At 30.6% G+C, this 22,155-nt stretch overlaps 1 protein-coding gene across 2 annotated transcripts in view; it reads right to left on the bottom strand.

Annotated features, from left to right (window-relative positions):
- The window catches only part of LOC108968092 (gamma-aminobutyric acid receptor subunit beta), an 81,432-nt gene that overhangs the window by 13,613 nt on the left and 45,664 nt on the right, over nucleotides 1–22,155 (bottom strand). The window contains exons 4-6 of one of the 2 annotated variants that reach the window (XM_018931866.1): nucleotides 21,594–21,820; nucleotides 16,859–16,941; nucleotides 4,532–4,669 (exon numbers count right to left, since the gene is read on the bottom strand). In XM_018931866.1, the coding sequence (XP_018787411.1) occupies nucleotides 4,532–4,669; nucleotides 16,859–16,941; nucleotides 21,594–21,820 (448 nt within the window). Of the gene's footprint in view, nucleotides 1–4,531; nucleotides 4,670–10,462; nucleotides 10,601–16,858; nucleotides 16,942–21,593; nucleotides 21,821–22,155 lie in introns of both variants that reach the window. The other variant, XM_018931873.1, reaches the window with a different exon arrangement.

The raw sequence follows: 22,155 nt of genomic DNA on the forward strand, positions 1-22,155 counted from the left end.
ATTTTATTAATTGCTGGCTAATTTAATTAAATTTGTTAGTATGCTTAACGGTATTGGAGACGGCTGTGAGGCTGGAGTTCCTACATACAGATAGTATATATACGGCTGTGATGCTGGAATTCCTACATACAGATAGTATATATTCATTTATATATGTATATGTATGTATGTAGTTAGCGAATAGTTACTAAACTAAATGTTTTATATTTTTACAGTCGCAATGTACTGAATTATATTTGAAAAAATCGAAACAATAAAATGGAAGTAAAAACTTAAGAAAAGAATATGTAAAAATTCAAAATGTAAAATTAGCATAAAACTGCAAAGTTAAAACAAATACGTGAAAATAAAAGCACAAAATATTAAATATATTAAAAAAAGATGACAAAAATAGAAACATATTGTTATAACTATTTGTGAAATTATGCTAGCGAAACATGCATTGGATATATTAATATGTTCACCAGTTCAATCTATTTCTTTTTTATTTTGTTAGAGTTTGAGTTTGAGGAAGAACGCATTGAACGCTTTTCAGTAACTGTATTTTAGTTGTGTATTTCGAATGTCAGATCAATTAAAAATTAACAACAAAAATATTTTTAACATTTTAATAAAGCAAGGAGCACGTGTCGTTCACATTTTGTATGCGTAGAATTTAAATTTTTTTTGCGTTACGAATTTAAGTTGAACACATTAAGCAAATACAAACGTATTTCCAATACTTAAGTACAATAAAACTCAAAATGAAAACCAATTAAATTTAAATTAAGTAGCAAATAAATTTTAATTAAAACTAAAAATTGCTAATTATAATTTTTTTATTATTTTAAAATTAGAAATCGCTAGTAAGTTACATATTTATGCATGTTTTTTAAAGCTTTAGGTACATATAAGTAGTACATAGTATGTATGTATGTTGTGAGAAATAGAGATGCAAAATTAATACGTTTTATCGTAACTTTAAATTTTTTTTATTTTCTTATTTTTTTTATTTAATTTATACCATATTTGCTTGATTTTCAAATATTTATTAATGATCTAAATGATTGCACTTGTATAACATATTGTTAAATCGAACTAGTAATTGCATAAGAGTACGAGTATGATTATTTGTAAGGAAAAAAACATGCGATAAGTTGGGTATAAATACAACTGCACGTTAAAGTTAAGTAGTTTTATTAGGAAAAATGCTATTATTCTCTCCAAGTTATTATTATTTTTTTTTTGCGCAAATATTTACAAATTGTATATAATAAATGTTGCATTATCAGCAAAGGTTTAATTTTCTAGTAGGCTATTTAATTTATTTTTGTTTTGTTTTTGTAATTTGTAATACTTCTGCATGTATTAATAGGTATTAATCGACATCCAATTACTTTCAAGCTGCGAATGTAAACAACTTTATATTCAGTCAATATAAACATATTACATAAGAAACTAAAAAAATATTAGTAATATTATATATAGCTTCATATTGACTTTGTTCATATATTATAAAATAAAAATATATAAATTAAAACCTTGATAGTTTAGGCTTTGCTATAGTTTGAAAACCTTTCATGAAATCATTGGTGGGCATAAGCCAACATAAACAACACTTTTAGCATTTAATTTGAGAAATTTGCTATAATGCTGATGTCTGTGGATCAATAGAAGTCGGAAAATTTATGTCAATGAGAAAGCGGCTAAGCCTATAGTCTCAAATTATAATACGAACACCTTAAATATATTTTTTAGAAAATGTTTTTCTCACGGATAAATATTTTTTACATTTTATTCAATTTCAATATTAATTTTTTTTTTTTTTTTATTTGAGAAACCGCATTTTGTGAACAATATTTTTTTTCGCTTATTCTTTCGATTAGTTACTTTTATCGAAATCTGTCTGTCTTTCTTAACTTCAGGATATCCAGTTCAGAAATATAGTGGTCATAAAACGTCTTTATTTTTTAAGGAGAGCTCCCGTAGATCAGCTGTCCAAATAAATATTTTTCCGAACAGTAAGTCTTAAATAATAGTTAAAAGATAGAAGAAGATCAAAAAATTTAAAAGTTTTCTCAGAAAAAATTCTGGAATGTGCACTTTTATTCGGTCTTCAAACTATATATAATCCCTTAATACATCGATTTATGCCATTTACAAATGGCAGAGTAATTCACAAAATGTAGTATAGAAATATTCGCTAAACAAAGTAAAACAAATTAAACTCTAATCTCTTCTATTATTTCGAAACGAAGTGTAAACAATCAAACACCTTAGCTGTGGAAATTAATATTTTTAAAAGTAGAATTTTAAGCTTTTCGCTTGGATTAGTTCAATTGGTGAATTAATTAAAATTTTCTCAAAAGTTTTACTTTCTCCGCAAACGCCACAAATATGATTTAAGGTTTAGCTTGATCTTCCGATATTTTCTTAAAAAAAAAAAATAATGGAAGAATTCACCAAACAATTAATTTCATGAAAGGTATTCTAGAATCACTTATAACCCGACGTTGGTAAGCAAGCAAGCTGAAAACGCTTAAATTGCTTAAATTTTATTAGTTATTTATAAAAAAACAAAACAAAAAGCTATTTAAAAACAACATATTTGATAAATATATTTAAAAGGTATACTTAAACTTCAGCTATTCCTCAACTGTAAATTGTAACACAAAACCTCTCTCAACTTTAGTGAAGTTCATATACTTACTTACAAGTTTTACGCTTCATTCCCACAAACCAACGCCGGGCCTAAGTTATGTATGTATGTAAAAAGTCGCAAGAGCAAAATTTAACTTGGTTGATACTCTCACAACAAATATATTAAATTTGTCATCAATTTGTGACTCTAAGCCTAACAGTTTCATTTTGTTTTAGACGCAGATGTTATTGAATTTGTATGCCACGGTATATCCAATATATATTGTCTTGTAGATTACGGTTGGTTTCCAGTTTTAGCTGGGCTACCACACTCAATTCCTACGCTCATGTCGTTTGTGCAACGGGGCATGAGTGAGTTGCGGTAACCCAGCCATAGCCATGAGGAGCTCTGGGTCACGCCATTAACTGTGAGAAGAAGCCTTCTTGAGGGCACCTTGTCGGATCGGGTAAAACGCTTCAGGGTTGATATGAAACCCTGTGTTGTTTTTTATTTTTATTTTTATTTATTTTTTTTTTTTTGATGAGTGACTAACAATTGTACAACGATGTATGATATGAAGTATGCATTTTGGAGCATTTTTGTTTGTGTCTTACTTTTCGGTAAGCAAAGCATTATTTGAAAGCAGTTTAAAAGCACAATTTGTTCATGAGTTAAGTATGTAACTACAGGTTGAATTAGATTTCAATGGCAACGTTTCAATATAAATTCTATTAGCCAATGTAATTGAGTAAAGTGGTAGGCAATATGTCTTATAAATGTTTGGTAAAATGATGTTTCCAAATTAGTCAATTGCCACGAAAATTTAGTTACCGGACTAAATAAAAATTAATACTGTGTTTCATACATAAAGAATTTTGTGAAGAATTTGAATAAATGAGTAAATAGGCTCAAGTAATTTGACATTAGCACGAGCCACTTTATTAATTTTAGAGGCCGCTAGGAAAATTTTGAAAAAGGGAGAGGCTAACATGAAAGATTTAGTAAGGCTTACATTATTGATCATTCATAATTCTCTGTACGCAAATTTAAAGGCAATTAAGTACAATTTGGTAATTGTGTTATTAGTTAATTGCAGTTAACCTAATTCTCCGATTACAAAACTCGTTAAGTTATAGTTATACTATGTATAATATACATTACTTTAGACAAGTAACTGAAGTTTCCTCTGAGATAACTAACTGGAATTTTATATCGAACTTGCCAGCAAAGTGAACGTACATGAAAACTGTGCCGTATCAAAAAACAAAAACAAAAATTAAAGTTGGTTTCGAATAATTCCGTAAGCATTACGAATGTAGCGGGGATTATAACAAATTTCATATGCATAATTTAGTTTTTCACTCTGTTTCGATTACTACTACTTAATTTGTGGTAAAATATGGCAAATGTATTAGCGTGGACGAAATAAATTTCATAGATGACAGATGGTGGTATGTCTTTCCTCTACCAAGATGCTGTTGACTTTTGCTTGTTTACACTCGCAGATGAAGTGGAACTATATATGCATACATATTAAATTGAAATTTTGTTGTTTAATGATTTTACTTTTTATTTTTTGCAAAAATTTTGAATAACCAAAATAAATACTTTTTAATTTTTATTCTCTAATTGGTATCAATTGTATTTTTTATACTCAATTCGCTTCTTATACATTTCATTTTATTTTTTTTTTCGGCTTTTATATAATCACATGTATAAATTTCAATAAGAAATTATGACAATCGAATCGAAATCACAACTTAAATATAACTGTATGCTTTAAGTCATGGAATCTAACTGTAAAAAAATAGTAGTATGTAATAAAAAAAATGTATGAATTGAAAGTAAAATTGGATGTGAAATAAAAATATAGCTGGAATAAAGGAAAAATCGGTATCCGTCTACAGGTACCTGTTGTAAGACTGATTTCCATAGCCCTCTGACGATGACCCAAGACCTTAAATTGGGGCAGAGATACCTCACTCGAAACACCAACCGAGTTTGGACCTTCATTCCATTTATAACGAATGTCACGCATTGTATAGCCGACTGTTTGTTTATTTATTTTTGTGTATTGTTGTTTTTTTTTTTTTTGTGTGTTTTGTTTTAGGTTTATGTCAAGCGACGTGTCATGTGTCAAGTCGTCGTACGAATGAAAGCATAGCGCGATTGTTTTATGAGATTTGTATTTTGTGCGAAATCGTCCAAATATAGTTTGTGGTTATGTACATTAGCATTGCGTTGATGAGAGGGGCATACATTTAATATGATTTGTGACATTAAAAAATAAGTATATTTCATTATTTAAATATTAGAGTTAATTTATGTATTAAGTGAATTGTAAATATTATTTTATTTCATACATCGAGTATCAAATGAATTTATAATATTTTTATAAAAATTAATATGAATAAAAAAATGTTTTAATGTATAGTGTTGTTTGGTGGTGTAATATACGAATGATTTTTATATTGTTCGTTAAGTCATGGTACCATTGATAATGTGATCAAAATGTTTTAGGGTTTGAGTTTTGTTGGTTCGTTCAGTGGTCATTGTTATTTGATAAAGATTGAAAAAATATGCATAAACAAAGAATAAATTGGTGAGACTATTAACAAGTTCATAGCATGTTTTCATACTATGTTTATTTAAATATATATATATATATTATATATTGAAACAAAGAAAGCCTTGTTGTATGCTTATTAAAAATGTATATATCACTAATCGTTATACTCGCACCTACGAGAACTTCATAAGTCTTATTCCATTCACTTTTAAAGCGATTACCAACGTAAGTAGTAATTGGTTGACGCTTTCAGATAGGCTAAATTAACTAAAATATATTTATATACACATTTTTATGACATTATATAATATATATATACACGCTTTTGGCCCTTAAATTTCTTACAAATATATAATCAACTATTAGTTAACCCGCAATTCAAATTAAAATTACATTGATAACTAAACTGCACTACATTCTTATCATAGTAAAAACATAAATCTCAGAAAAACTGATTAATATACGTGTATACTTTTGAAAAGAAAAAAGTTTTCACAAAGTTCGAAGGCGTCCCAAAACTTCCTGTAAATGATATCTTATTTCCTTAAGTACACTAGTCATAACATAACGTCTACAATAGCTTTTACGTATTGTCACCTTACTAGCCTCATGATTAACCACATGAAATATTATAACTTCTCGCCGGTTTGAAAATCTTTTACTTAATATCACAAACCTCCTCTTTAGAATACATATACTTCCAAATGCTCCAGCAACAATTTTTGTCTTCTTTCCTTCAGTCTGAAAATCTTTTACTTAATATCACAAACCTCCTCTTTAGAATACATATACTTCCAAATGCTCCAGCAACAATTTTTGTCTTCTTTCCTTCAGTCTAGTTCTTAAACCGATTCAGCAGTCTACGGTCTAGTGCGATCCTTAGCTAAGTTAACGATGATCATCGTTTAACTTTCAAACAAATCTTAGCCTACTACTTAAAGCTGATCGTTTCAGAGTGACCTGCTGAGTTCAACTATACTAAGGGTTCACTAAGTTTCTTTGATTTTTTTTTTTTGGTTCTGATGCTTTGCACTTGTATGGTCTATTGCGCCCTCACCTCTATCACATATAGACACAAAGCTCCAGCATTCTGAACAATTCCAGAAATTGTATTATCTACAATTAAGAAATCAACTAGTTTTGTTTTGTTCAGAGCTTAACTTATTTAAAAGCAAACTTAATGAATAACTGGAAGAAATATATTGTTGCTTAGTGTTAATAAAATAATATTTAGTTGATATTAATTTAAATAGGTACACTTAGGCGACACAGAATTGCTAAAATAAGCGGTTGACTAGGCATTGTTCAGCAATTGAATCTACCATATATTTTTAAAAATTATTATTAAAAGATTTGAATTGTAAATTTTACGCATTAAGTTTGTAACCTAACTCAAGCGTCTTCATTTAGTTTAAACTGTAAGTTGTAAGATATATGGCAAACTTATATAACCCTCTCGCCTACATTAATTTATATATTACTTATAAATAAAATATATTGATAAATATTTTTTTAACTCCGTGCGCTATACGCAAATGCTAAAGGTCAGTTCACTTTTTACAAATATATTTATAAATAAAGTACTTATTATTTGTTATACCTTGCCTGTAATTAATTAGCAAATATATATATATTTATATGTACAAATATTCGCAGCGAAAAGTTTAATTGCATTGAGTTGTAAGGCGGTCGAAAGTATTCAGCAAAAAATATGTACTTCAACGATTATTTTGAAGAGGCAATAGTAGAGGCGATAGATTACGCAGAAAGTTTGTTGTTGTAGCGCATAGGTAGGTACTACTATATATATATGTATATATGTTGGTGTACGCATATTTCATAATTTCAAAATCCAGCTGTGTATTTTAGTACAAGTTTGACCTGATCGTGAGCGTGGTAATTAGTTTGTGTGCCTATGCTTAGTGTGTTAGTGTATTTGTGCACTGGATGGGGGCGTTAGCTTCAAGAGGTTAAATTTGTAAGCAATTTTTCATTGGTGTTAATTTTTGGTTCTTAATTTATCATATACAATATATTTATATATATATATTACTTTTTTATTTTAGCGGTTGCATTTATTAAAAATAAATTGGCGAGCGGCGGCACTACTTGCTTTTTACATTTTTGAATTTTTGCAAATAGATTTCTTCCTTTTTGTAGATGGTATATTCACAGTTTAGGTTTGTCACTTATGTATTTACAAACCAAAGAAAGAAATTATATCAAGCCTGCCCAAGCAATTGCGAATCCATAGTTGTATTTATATACTAACTATTAAATTTTTGACACTAATGATGGGTTTTGAAACACAAAGCTAAGACACTTTTATTTCGGCGCACGAGTTGTAGATTTGTAGACTTGAGCTTATTAAAAATAAAGGAGTACAGCTTAACTTCATTAATTGCTTTACTTGTTGTTAATGGTCAATTTTATCCTGTTGCTATTTGCTCCTATTCCGTACAAATTAAAAACAAAAGTATACTAACAAAAAAAAAAACCAGTGCAATACCGACAAAAAATCAGTTACTAATTCTCAAATTACACCAAATAAAATTATCGACAACAATTTATAATTTTTTATGAAAAAAGAAATTTAAACAAATATAGAAAATGGGACAATACACGGTTTATTTAAATTTGGTTAGTAATAAGAAAATAAAAGTTGATACAAAACTAAATCACATTAAGGATTTTTAAAGAATTTATATTTAGAGTTATTAAGAGAGATAGAGAGACAGTAAGAGAGCGAGAGATAGAATTTGGAGAACGAAGTAAATAGTGTGAGAGTAGAGTTGCATTGCGAATAAACACAAAATTGGTGAATGACAAAATTGATTATGTGGAATCAGTAGGTGCCTCATATTAATGTGACTAAACGAGTAACGGTTGTAATACTATGATATTGAGTTTTTATATATTTAATGTATTACTATTATAGAAATAATATGCATTGCTTTTGCATAAAATTTATTTTGTTTATGACCAGGAGTTCCATAATATTTTCTTTCCTTATAAACTCCTTTATTTAATAAATAAAAATAATTTTATCTTAAGATTTATATTTTCACAAAATATTATAATTAATAGCATCAGGATATTTTAAAACTCTGGGGCCTTCTTCCTCCGTCCTTATACCGGCGAGGTACTGTGATTTGGAGAAAGCCATTGAAGGAGAGGGACAGTGAGCTTTTTTACAGATGGGTTAAAGCTTAGGCAGAAAATTGGTGGAGTGGTTTACTTTCAGAAGCTCTCTATCGACTCCAGCTTCAGACTTCCATACAATTGCATTGTCTTTCAAGCCGTGGTTGCAGCTATTGTGGTAGCTGTAGATTTACTGCTACGAAGTGTGGTCTCTTTCCGAAAAGCGATCATCTACTCAAGCAAGGAGAGGCACCCTACAACAGTTATCGATAGAATGGGGGCGTATCGGTGCTCCCGTATCCTCATGTGTACTGCTCTACTAAGTAGCTGGGCTTCGCGGAAGCTTGTTCAGCACATCGGGACATGCGCTGTCGGTAAAGCCTTTTAGCACAAGGTCGATTGCAAGAGATGTAGTGATCACTTTGCCCTCAGTAAGGCTAGCCTCTCCTTGATTTTGGGGCTTTTAGGAGGACATTGGCCTTCATGTTGTATGGTTGAGAATCTTACCAGATGTCATCTGCCGAAGCTGCATGAAAGAAGATGAAGTGTAAACAACCTAACATTTCCTTCTTGCCAGTCCAGGGTTTGGGGGATTAATACATAAGCACTTGCGAACGCATACCTTCAGACATCCCACCGAACTTACGGGTGTGCAACGCCAAGTTATTCAAGAAAAATTCTCTTAACTTTACAACAACTAACACTGAACGAAAATTTAAGAAAATTTCAGACGCAAAGTTAACGAATGTTGTCAAAGTGCTACTACATATAATTTGCATTGCGCGTTCAGGATTTCTATAACACCTGAACTATTTGCTTAAGTATGGAAATATTTTTCAATTTTTGGTGAATAATTTTACTAATACTCTAATATCAAACCTTCTGAGAAATGAGGTTCTATAACAGGTAAAAAAGGCAAAGAAAAACCATAAATTATTTAGACTGGATTTTCGAGATTACTATTCCAGTGTCATGTTCTGTTATTCAGTAAAATTCAAAGGGCTGACACCGTTTTGAGCATTTTATTCATTTATTAAGTTTGATAAAAAAATCAAGGTTTTTGCGAGAAATAATTAGAAAGATTTATATAGCATGTGATTCTATAATTTATGTAATATTCGAAAGCCCTTAAAAAATGGTGGTTAACAAATTTAAGTTCATTAAAAAATAGTATTTAATATACAATGTTTTTCATCAAAAAACCATTACTCGAAAAACAGACAGCACAGATCCTTCCGATTCCGCACAACAATTTTGCACAGAGCGCCACATATGTATGTATGTATGTATGTATTGACGTATATATTAAAACAGCTTATGGATGTATGTGAAATGAGTAACACAGATAAATGCAGATATATGTAATGCTATATGCAATATTCATAGTATGTAGGTATATATATATATAGAAATTGAAGTGAGAGCAACCAAAAGGTTTACATAAAAATGGCACAAAAGGGATGTGTACATGTGGGTGTACGTCGAAACCAATCAAAGAGCTCTTGACAAAATGAAAAATATACAATTTTAAAAATGTTTGAGTGAATATGCTTAGAAAGGATTTCATTAAAAATGTAAATGTTCTTAAATTAGTATTTGTTTTGCTTAACTTGTGAACGTACATACATATGATTTTTGTATGTATGTGTGGGGTATATGACATATGGGCTCGAACAGGTTGATGCATAGAAATAACACTTGACATGAAGATGCAAAAATGTGTATGGGTGTATATGCGCGCGTGTGACATATGTACGCATGAGAAAATTGTGAAAAATAATATTTGTATGTATGAAAGTGATGTTGTGAGTTTGCGATTGTGAACGGTGAGTGATTTATGGTGAAAATTTACACATATATGTGTCTCTTAACAATGTATCAACTGATTACATTTAAAAATGAATCAAAGATTTCTGATGTTGCGGGGTATGTGTGTGTGTGTTGTGACGTAATTGTACAAAAACGCAATTGTCAAATGTTTGCAATGTTTATTTTGAAAAAATTTTGTTACGAACAAAAGGAAATTCATACATTAAATTGAATGCTTGAGTTGGTATATTTCATTTAATTGTTTTTATTTTTTATGTTTCTTTTTATAGTTAGTTTAATATTTGTTGTTTTGTTTGGGGTACCTGTGGTTAGGTTTATTTCGGTCGCCCTCTGCCTGTGTCCCAAAACGCGGAACTGCGGTAGTTCAACCTCACTGCTCATGCCAACACTACTCAGTCCATCTCTCCAGAAGTAACGGATATCTCGCATCGTGTAACCGACTTCATATTACAAAATAATATACATATATATATACAAAAAGACGTCATTTCCCAATTTGTTTTGGTCAATTCAAAAAATTTTTTTTAAGTGTATTTGTTTATAGCGATTTAACTTTAGTTTTGTGGTTATAATATGAAAATTTGTTTAAATATTTTTCATGATTTCGTTTTGCAAAAATAAAACTTATCTAGATTTTTATATGGCTTAAGTACTGATTACGAATATAATGATTGGAACGTTTGATAGTGATATTTGAATAATGTTCGAATTGAAAGTGAGAAAACTAATAAAATATGAAAAACTCAATTTAAGCGTTAATTAAACATTGGTATGTATCAAGTAGTGAAGTCTTTAAAATGCTTGATTAGAATTTCGTATTCTACATTCGAAGCAAAAATTACAGGAAAATATAAATAAAAGCAAATCAAATGAAAATGAATATTTATCTGATGAAGTGCACTTACATGCTTTGGAAACGTTCAGACACTCAACTTTCATTGGACTGTGAATTGGGTAACGTGTATAACACATTGTATGGATATATGCTCTTTTATTAAATTACACGATAGACCTGTGCGTAATATAATCTTTCATAACATTCTGATTGCCTAAATCGTGTTCTATTTTCTGATTAATTACACAAAAAATTTCACATAATGGTTATAAACCTATTCACAGCACAGTTGTACAACCCTATTTAATAATCCTCTAAATTAATTATTTTTATTGCTTTTGTTCGAAGGATAAATGTTACGTAATAACATACCACTATACTTAAATGATACCATATTTAAACAAGTAAGAAAGGGCTAAGTTCGGGTGCAACCGAACATTTTATACTCTTGCAACTTGCAGGAATCAAAGCCAGAGAAATACCTTACGATGAAAGACGTCAAGCAGAGAATCGGAATCTAAATAATTTTATATATAAATATATGCACCATATATAACTTACACACTGATCTACATATTTATTCGGCATAAGATTTATTAGAAAAAAAATAATTATACATAGTCATTATACAAAATCAGCCGGATGTTTAAAAATCCTGGTAATGGTTATGTGGGGGCTTGATCAAGTTTTCGCTCAATTGTATTTCATTTTCGATAACTCAAATAACAGGAAATTCGAAAATTTTTATATTAGGTAAATGGGGGCTCAGGGAAGTATTGACCCTATTCTACCATTTTGGATACACGGAAACACTACTGCAGGAAAACAATTCCGTCTGAATTTCTGTTACATACATATCTCACACATTGACCGATATTTTTGAGCAAAAGTCAACTATAGGTACGGGGGCCACATTTGAAAAATTTTTTGTCGCAAGGTGGCATACATTAAAGGCATTATTCGTGCTAAGTTTGATCCGATTATATTAACTGCTTCTCGGTTTGTTTAATGGAAAGTAAAAGAATTAAGTGTAGTTTAAGATTGTGCTATATGGGAAGTAGGCGTCCTTATTGTCCGATTTCACATAGTGACATAGGAATATAAAAACATGCCTTGTTCCAAATTTTATAGACACCGGTCAGTCAGGTTTCGAGATATGTTATTTAACCCAAAAGTGGGCGGTTCCACGCCCATTGCCAAATGTTTACCCCGGTTCCTATAAAGATTTGTCATACTACTCCGGCGATGAATCTTTGAGTTTCTGGGGTTTTTAGTTATTGATTTATCGCGCTTTTAGTGGTTGTGAACAGTACCATTATATGGGAACTAAGCGAGGTTTTCATCCCATTTCATCCATTTTCACACTATCGATAGTAGTTCTTGGAATATTTGCGCTTGGAGAATTTGGTTATTGTAGCTTAAGTAGTATTATGTACATTAAACCTATTAAGGAGCGGGGCCACGCCCACTTTTTCAAAAAAATTTTATCCACAGGTGTTCCTTGCTACTGCCATCCCCTGTGCCAAATTATTGTTTTATATCTTAATTTAGTATTTGGTTAAAGCACTTTATATGTTTTCCATTTATCACAACTTGTGGGCGAGGCAGTGGTCCTATTACGCCCATCTACGAACTTTTTCTGTAGTAAGGAACCTACATGGCAAGTTTCATCAAGATATCGCATTTTTTTTCTCAAGTTACAGTTTGCACGTCTGACGGACACGCGGACAGACAGTCAACCGGATTTCAACGTCACCCTGATGATTTATATGTATATAACCCCATATCTAACTCGCATAGTTTTAGGTGATACGACAACCGTTAGATGAACAAAACTATAATACTCTATAGCAAATGGTTGCAAGAGTATAAAAAAATACTAGTTTTACTTAGCAACAAACAAGAATATACCTTAAATCCTTCTACCTTTAAAGAAGTTTGTATTTAGGCCTTATGTATTCTTCTTTGATCTGAATTATTCGACAAATAATTTACCTTTGAAACGACTTGACTTTAACTGCACTTTTAATTGAATTGATTTTGCCTTTCGTAAGAATCCTAAGTCTATCAAACATTAAAACACATTTTTTCCATGCACGAGGGATCAGACATTAGACCACCTTAAGCCGCAATCGCTAGAGAATTTATTATTATTTCAAACGCCATTCTCATACCGTAATATTCATCAATAATTCGGTTCTAGTTTTTTAACGTATACACAGTGAAACTTCTCCTTCAATGGCAGCCGAGAATTGGCTTAACAGATTTTAACGTCCCCAAAACTTAATTTTATTGAGACACGTTTATTTCTTCCCTAAAACGCCTACCATGGGAGATAATATAACAAAATTCGACGATCTCAATTTAACAGATCGCATGGTCGGATAAGCAAAGACTATGTTGATCAATCATAACTTGTTTTTGCGTCCTAAATACTTATCGGACTGCCAGTAACTGTTTACAATTAGATATAATATTCAAAAAAACGGGTAAAACTTCTTCGATTGTTGAAGGAAAGACTTTTGACTAACAAAGCAAACATTCTTGAGCGGTTTGTTCAGTGTCGAACTTTGAAAATCCAGTTATTCATAAACAACAAGGAATTTATGATTGAACTGGAGGTATTCAATCACAATAACATGACAATGGATAGAACACGGTTCTATAATTTCACTCTGCCATAGAGTTCCATCGACTGGCCATCTAGGCAAGACAACCTTATTCTTTCAATATCCCCTTTTTGGCAAGTCACGCGTGAGTCATGTCAAGGTGTCATGTTATTTTTCTAATTTTTTTGAATGTACACGAATACTGCGGAGAGTCGATTCGTCGCCGTTCGCAGCATCCCGGACTAACGTACAGAACGATTTGGCGTATTTTACATGGAGATATAAAATTGAAATCATACAAAATACAGCTTGTGCAAGAACTCGACCTTCTCAAGTCGCTTCGCTTTATGGGTTTTTGAAAAGTTCCAAGAAGATCCGGCGTTTTCGAGAAAAATTTTGTTCAGCGTTGAGGCCGATATCTGCTCCAATGGCTATGTATACAAGAAAATTTCCGAGTTTGGGACACGTAGAGTAACCTGGAGACAATCAAGAGCTGTCATTTCATCCAGGAAAAACAACGGTTTGATGTGGTTTGTGGACCGGTGGATTCAACGGTGAATATTTCTTCAAAATGCTGACTGAAATTGAACCTCGTGATATTAGCGACGTTTCATTTCCACAAGACGACTCCACTTATCTTACATCGCAACAATCAATAGATTTATTGAGAGAACACTTCGTCGAATAGATAATTTCACGTGTTGGACCAGGTGATTGGCCACCGAGATCATATGATATGACACCGTTAAAGTTTTATCTGTTGAGATGTGTAAAGTCTAAAGTCTATGCGGACAATCTCGCTTCGATTTAGGAATAAAACATCGCCAGTTTCCAGTCCGTGTTCGAAGAAGGTATCGAAAAATGGACCCAATGGATGGACCATCAGAGAGTAAGGCACGACCAACATTTGAAAGACAAAACCTTCAAAAAATGTATTCCCAAAATGGTCTTTCAAAATATAATAATAAACATTCCCCATTAAATTTGAAGTTTCTGCGTGTTACACAAATTCGAAATGAGGACGCAATAAACAATAAATGAATCGCAATGATGATAAAATTTTCTAAAAGATGCCTGTATTATTTGTTACTTATTCTAGCGCTAAAGGTATGGTTACGAAAATAAACTAGAAAGCTTACCATCTGATATACATTATTTTACCATTATATGTAAATATTATGGAAAGGTTTTCACTAAGAACTTATTTAAAATTTATTTAATTCTTCTATGACAATTTAAGTACTAAATCTTTCTTCCTACGACTATAGAAAATACACATGACTATGGCTGACCGAATCTCCTTCTGTCATTACAATTGAAGAAAAGAAGGCGACCGAAAACCAACCAGCTTAATACGTTTCTTTCTCATCTGATTGATTTTATTTATTTACTATCTCTGCTAAATACGGTAAGTTACTTTCTTGTGACTGCAAGTTCCAAGAATATGTAGTTTATGCTAAAATAATTCAAATAAAATGCGAAAATTGGCTAAAAGAGCTTTGTAATGAATTTGAAGACTACGATTGGTTGTTGGATAGTTGCTAAAGTGAAGATGGTAGTTTCATAAAGAGCGCTGATTTTGAATGTATTTGTAGTTAAACTGTTTCAAGTGAGGAATATTTGTACTAACTCAATTAAACGCTGATGATTTAGGTTTGGGTAGTTGAAAACATAAAAAAATTAATAATTAATTAAAAAAAGTATAATTAGAAAAAAATTACTTATTTTGCCTCAAAATAATAAATAATTAAAATTTTTTCCAACGTAAGCCTGCCATAAATTAAACACAAGTTGTGCTATTTTATTTTTAGTCCGACTTTGACAGACCATAACACGCATGTTCAACTTCATTGTTGCTATTTTGTTATTACTAAGCGTTCATTATCAAATGAATTTATAATTAATATCGTTCATGACATAGTAAGTAAATAGTTAGTTCTGAAATTTCGAAATAGTTTAAGTAAAGAAATATATATATTTGTACAAAGAGATAATGGCATAGTTGTACCTAAAACAGCGGTGATTGTATTAGTCCGCGCTCCAATACAATAGGTGGTTTATTTCAGAAAGGTTTTCTGTTTCCAAAAATAAATTTATAATGTGTTTTAGGTGATATATATTTGCTTTTAGCTCGTGTTTAAAGCAGTTATTTGTTAGTAAGTGTATCTGAGGCGTCAGTACATCAAGTAAAACTTTGACTTTTTGCTTTCAGCAGAACTTTGCATGTGGGTATGTCTTAAAGAATTTTCCCTTCATCTGTAGTACAAATGTATAAGTATATGTTATGATCTAACTTTCACCATGAGCTTAGAGAGTTTTTCCTTATCTTTTAATTTAAAAATTGTTTTTAAGAAAATATTAGCTTTACGAAATGCTCTTTTTATAAAACAAATGAGTTCGTTTAAGTATGTAAGTAGACAATTTAAAATTAAGAAAAAAACAAATACCATACAAAAGTATACATCCGTAGAGCTTAAGCAAGCTTTTAAAAACAATATAATAATCGACAAAGAGCTTTCATAAAGTTTGTGCAAAATTTCTTTGGCTAAATTTGCAGATGGCATAACTTTATTTTGTTTAATGTTGGCTTTTTATTCAGTCGAAGTTCAACAAAAGTAATTTTAGTTTGTATTAACCCTTACTGTGGCTTCTGGAGTATCTCAATGCCACTGTTTTGCACATTCCAAGTCATTTGATAAGTTTGCAAACTTTACAAATTTCATTGTATAATAATAAATAATCACTATATAGAAGTACTTAAGTTTTGAATACATCTGAAAATAAAGCGCATAAGCTTTCACTAAAAGCTTGTCTACATATAAGTTTTTATTTTACCCTCTTTATTTATATATAGTTATTCTTTTGTAGAAGAGTCCTTATTCATGCATATAATCTAAACAAACGGAAATTTCAAGTCAATGTAAAATAAACTACCTGAACACTTTTTCGATTGAGTTTATTTCATTAAGGACCCGTATTTCATACAATCTTAAGTAAAATAAAATTTAAGATCACTTCGTCTTCCCTATAATAGAATTTATCTCAGTTTTATTCTATATAATCTTAATCTAGTATGTAAATAACTGAATGTAAATATACTTTCATATATGATATAATCTATATATATAGTATATATATTATGATATTAACACCACTAGTCACATACAATAAAGTATAAGCAAATAACCTTATTGGAATAAGCCTTAAGCATCAATAAACTTATATGTGTGAATAATAATTGAATAATTACTTACAGCTTTCGATTTCTATGTGACACAATTGTCGATCCATAGGAAAGTATTGCAGATTCATTGGACACGATGCGGTAATTGTTAATCTGTAATTATATATCCGGCAAGCAAATTTTCAAAAAAATCTAAGTATTAGAAAATGGCATCAACTAAGTTTTTTATAAATCAAATTATTTATTGTTGTAACATATATGTTACGTAAATATTGAAAATAAGATTGTAAAGCACAATTATTTTTAAGCTTTGTAACATACAAACAAACTATTAAAAGGATATTCAGACATGTTCAATTTGTTTGATTTCTCACTTTAAGGATTCGCTTTAACAAATTTGCTATTTTAAGTAAATGTTTCTCAATTAGTTTACAATTAACGCAAGTTAGCAAATAATGCATACGTCAATTGTCTCCCATTTTATTGTAAGTAAGCGTTATACAAAACATATAAGAGGATATTTATTAATGAGAGCTTGAAAAAAAAGATCCCTGTAGAAGAAACACACGGAATCTAAGCGTTCTGACGGCCAAGGCTAAAAACATACATCCCCAACAAGTCTTATGTAGACTATCATCAATTTTTTGTATTGTTTCAGATAGCATAAGTTCAAAGAATCAACGTCGTCCCGTTGAAGTCTAGTAATTAACCACAATTTCTTATTAAATTGTGAAGACTTCATATAACCCTAAATACATATTTATGAAAGTCTGAAAAAGAGCAATTCGATTCTCTTTCATTTTTAAGTACTAGAAGAAGTTTTTGAATTATGTGCTGGAGCGGAATCTTAATGAAAGCACAAAGAGCGTGGAGGTTATTATTTTTATTTCATAATTCGTTAGTTTAGATATTCAAAAATAAGACTCTAGAAGGGTTTTCAATACCTAAATCATTTCCGAAATTATAGCCGCTTAATTGTCATGGAACCTAAACCGGTGGTAGTTGACATGATATTACAAGTTCTACTTAACCACTTTGAGAATATTTATTTGCAAAATATTTGAAAAGGTTGACTTGTAATAAATTTAAGTTCCTTTTTTTTACAAATCTGATAGCGATATCTTTACTAATGAAGAATTTTAGTTTTGATCACTACAAAAGTTGGTACTACTACTACAAGGTGTATTCCAAAGTAAACAGGACTCAAAAATTAAATTTCTTCATATATAACTTTGTTGCTTTAGAAAACAACCTGTGCCAATTTTTGTCAAGATACATTGCCAAATAATAAAGTTTTCCATACAAGAACTTGATTCCGATCAGTCAGTTTGTATGGCAGCTATATGTTATAGTGATCCGATATCGGCAATTCCGACAAATGAGTGCTTCTTGAAGAGAAAATGACGTTTGCAAAAGTTCAAAACGATATCTTAAAAATTGAGGGACTAGTTCGTATATATACAGACAGATGGACAGACGGACATGACTAAATCGGCTCAACATACTGATCATTTAAATATATACTTTATAGGGTCTCCGACGCTTCCTTTTGTGTGTTACAAACTTCGTAGCAAACTTCATATACTCTGTTCAGGGTTTAAACATTTTCCCCCGGTTTCATTAAGTGACCTAAAATACAATCACCCCAGTAAAAGTCAGCCGGATTTTTAAAAATAATTATATTAGTTGCATGAGGGCTAGGTCAAGTTTTCGTCTTTTTTTTTATCTTTTTTAAGCAAAAATATACACAACTATGAGATCTGAAAAAACCCTCTGTAATTTTCAGTGAGATATTTTACTTATACTGGTTGATAAATGGGAGCTCAGGGAAGTATTTACACCTTTTTTGATACACAGAGTAACTATTGTCAGTAAAGGGTTCCTAGGAGCTGGAACAGTGTTAGTTGGATGTACGTAATTTTTGGTCATAAGGTTTCATACTTAAATTTTAACTTAAGTTATGACTTGCACGGAAGAGCGGACAGACAAACTGACAGTTACCCGGAGATCAACTAGTCCCGCTATCTTGATCATTTATATATGTTTATATAACCCTATATCTATCACTAATAGTTTTAGGTGATACGTAGAACGGTTAGGTGAACTAAATTATTATCTCTATAACAACGTGTTGCAAGAGTATAAAGATGCTTAAAATGTAGGTTTTTAGAGCAGAATGCTCCCTTATGAATAATAAAGAATAATTTGATGGGCGTGTCATTGATGAAGCAGCTTGCATGTAATATACGTTCTCGGTATTAAAATTCACACATCATAAAAAGGTGTTTAAGTTTATGTGCACTTTAGTAATAAAAGTACAAGCTTAAATAATTTTTTGTTGCTTTATAATGTGTAGTATCTTCCATAACGTTTTCGAATACCACAAATAACATGTTCTGAATATCCTATAAATGCTTCCCTATAAAAAAATAAAGATGAAATTGTAAGATCAGCGAGCTCAATTGGATTTTTAAAAGAGTACTTTACTGTTTACAATATGTTTATAAAAATGTGTGTGTTTTCACATCTTTCATACGTTGCAGCATATATCGTATGTAATGTATTGATAATCTAATGGGCACTAATTCGTAACTAGTTACATATTTGAATAATTTGTAATATATTTGTGAGTTATGCTGGCAAGCTTCACTAAGCTAAGTATGAGTTTAAAAGAAAATATAAATTAAGTTTTGCAAATATTTAACTACTGTTTATAAAATAATGCAGTTTTTAGAGTATATAATCTTTAAAAAATATTTTTTGCGTGCTTATTTTCACACACTTCATATATTGGTAAGTGTATAATATGTTTATTTAATTATATATATATCATTATATGTTAACATATACTATAACTAATGCTGTTATATGCAAATTAAACTAAATAATACATAATTACACCTACGTTTCCAAGACACATACAAGTGTATGCACGTATTCGTATATTGCATTGACAATACCTTGCTTTCTGCTTCGTCTTTCTTTGTTGGTTCATTTTGGTTGGGTATGTACATATATTTACATAAGGTTATTGTATGAGCAAGGAATATATGTCAAGCATTTATTAACGAACGACTTACTTACACGCCATCACCTCTTTGCTTTATAACACTTGCTCACGCTCACTACATGCTCACTGCACGTCCTCTTTGCATTTGCCAAACCATGCAGTTTCATGTGCATATCCTTTGTTGTGGCGAATTCCTTCAAATTTGCATTTTGCTCCTTGCCTTTGTGCATTTCAATTAATTCATTTTGATTATTTTATTTTTTTTTTCTTATTTTTGGACAGATTCTTGTTTAAAGGTAGTAGAAAATATTTCTCCAGGGAGTGCAAACCTTTTTACGGTGTAAAATACACTGCACACTGTGGTTATTTGCTTTCCATCTTTAATTTAACCTTTTTCTTCTTTATTGTATAATTTTTGTTGTACAAAGTATTAGTGCATATTCAATTTTTGTAATGAGGAAGTGTAATGTGTGATAAATTCAAGCTAAGTACTTCATGCGCTATGTTTCTTTCGGCGACTCTTTAGTTTCTCTGCGGTTCATTCAGCTGTGCAAAAAAATACTCTTATTTGTATTTTAATCAGTCGTGTTGAGTATATATTGAGTATATTGTTTAGCATAAACGATTTTTATAAATATAACAGCCCGGAAACTATTCTCTCGATCTTCGAGATTTTTTTTTTTTTTTTCAATCAGAATAATCAAAAATTCTGTATTTTTACTTCGGTACTTAAAATACCCCTTGAAGAAGGTCTTTGAAGCCTTTAAAGTAGCTGAACGATGAATAAGTTCCTGGCCGGGCTTGTCCGCTTATGCAATCTCTTTTGTACCTATAAGATCTCATATCACTTTGTCTCTTTTTGTGTAACAACATATATTTAAGGAAAAAGCTAGCCTTCTGTACTGGAATTATTCTGTAAAACTCAATATTTTGTCTTAAAGAGTTTACTCTGCCTTATACGTATACAGTGCCTGCCATAGAAGAATACTATTATTATGATTCCTTATCATTTTAACCAGATTAACGATGTAACCATCAGTTAAAGTTCTTCAAATAGACAACCAAAAATAATTTTTTGGTTATACTAAATACCTTTAAATATAGAGAAATACTCGATAAAGAGATAATAAATGTTCCTTGAAAGAATAATAAAAAATGCCGTCCCATCGACATAAGCATAGGTGAACAAGTATTGGATAATATTCAACCAAATAGACCACGTCCAGGAAGCAATAATGAAAATATAGCAGCCCTAGCGTGGAGTGTCAATTTGACGCCTTAGCTTCGCTTTCAAGACACAGCGCATGAAGACAGTAATTACCATTGTTTTAAAATTTTAATCATACTGAACAGCTATAATCATGTTGGTAATATACTATATATAGCATATAGTTAGTATAAATACATAAATGTATATAAGACGATTCACTTTTGCCAATTGAACTCACTTTAAATGAAATTATGTGCCCATTTTGATCATATAAAACAATAAATGAAGTGAAATTATAATTAAAACACATAGAACGACATTTAGTAAGTATTAATACATATATATATGTATGTATATATATACAAAGAAAAAACAAAATTTGTACACCGAACAAGACAGCATTAAATAATTTAATATTTTTTTTTGTTTGGTTTGCTTTTTTGTTTCAGTTTGTTTCATGAAAACCACACGACATTTATTTAAAATGAAATGATATTGATATTTGAATTTTTTTGTTTTAGAAAAATGAGTCATAAAAATTCGTTTTCTGTAAGAAATAGTTAGAAATTTAATTTGCTTTGTTACCTAATACTTCGTGTTATTGATCCAGAATGATGAACACGTATGAATTCATTACTTGTTGTTGCAATATGAAAATATGATTGTTTTTCATTTACAAAAAAGGTGTCAGGTACCCAAATATTTTTTATGAACTCAGATCCAACCGATAGTGTTTCTACACCAGGCCGTTTTCTATACGCTAAACGAGGATCGGTCCAAAATTGACGAAAGTAAAAATCCAATGTAAAGTCCTGATAAAATATTATATATATTTTTGTTTCGCGCATATCCAATTTGCAATTTCGAGCGTTTTTGGTTGGTTTTTAAGTGATTTTGTTTGCCATTTCAGATACAGTAAATAATACGATAATTGTTGTTGGTGGTTTACATGGGCGTGGGGCCGAGTAGACATAGCGGTAGTAGTTAACGTGCCGATTTTGCGTAGAGCCAGTTCGATTTGAAAGAAGAAAAAGTTTTTGCAAATTTTGCAAAAATATGAACAAAAGAAAACTTTTATTAGTATATTATGCATATAGCTAAAATATAAACAAGTTTGTTTTTGTATTCAGAGTATTTAAAAGCATAA

Source organism: Bactrocera latifrons, unplaced genomic scaffold (genome assembly GCF_001853355.1).
Source record: "Bactrocera latifrons isolate USDA-ARS-PBARC rearing strain unplaced genomic scaffold, ASM185335v1 scaffold_102, whole genome shotgun sequence".
Taxonomy (NCBI): Eukaryota; Metazoa; Arthropoda; class Insecta; order Diptera; family Tephritidae; genus Bactrocera; species Bactrocera latifrons.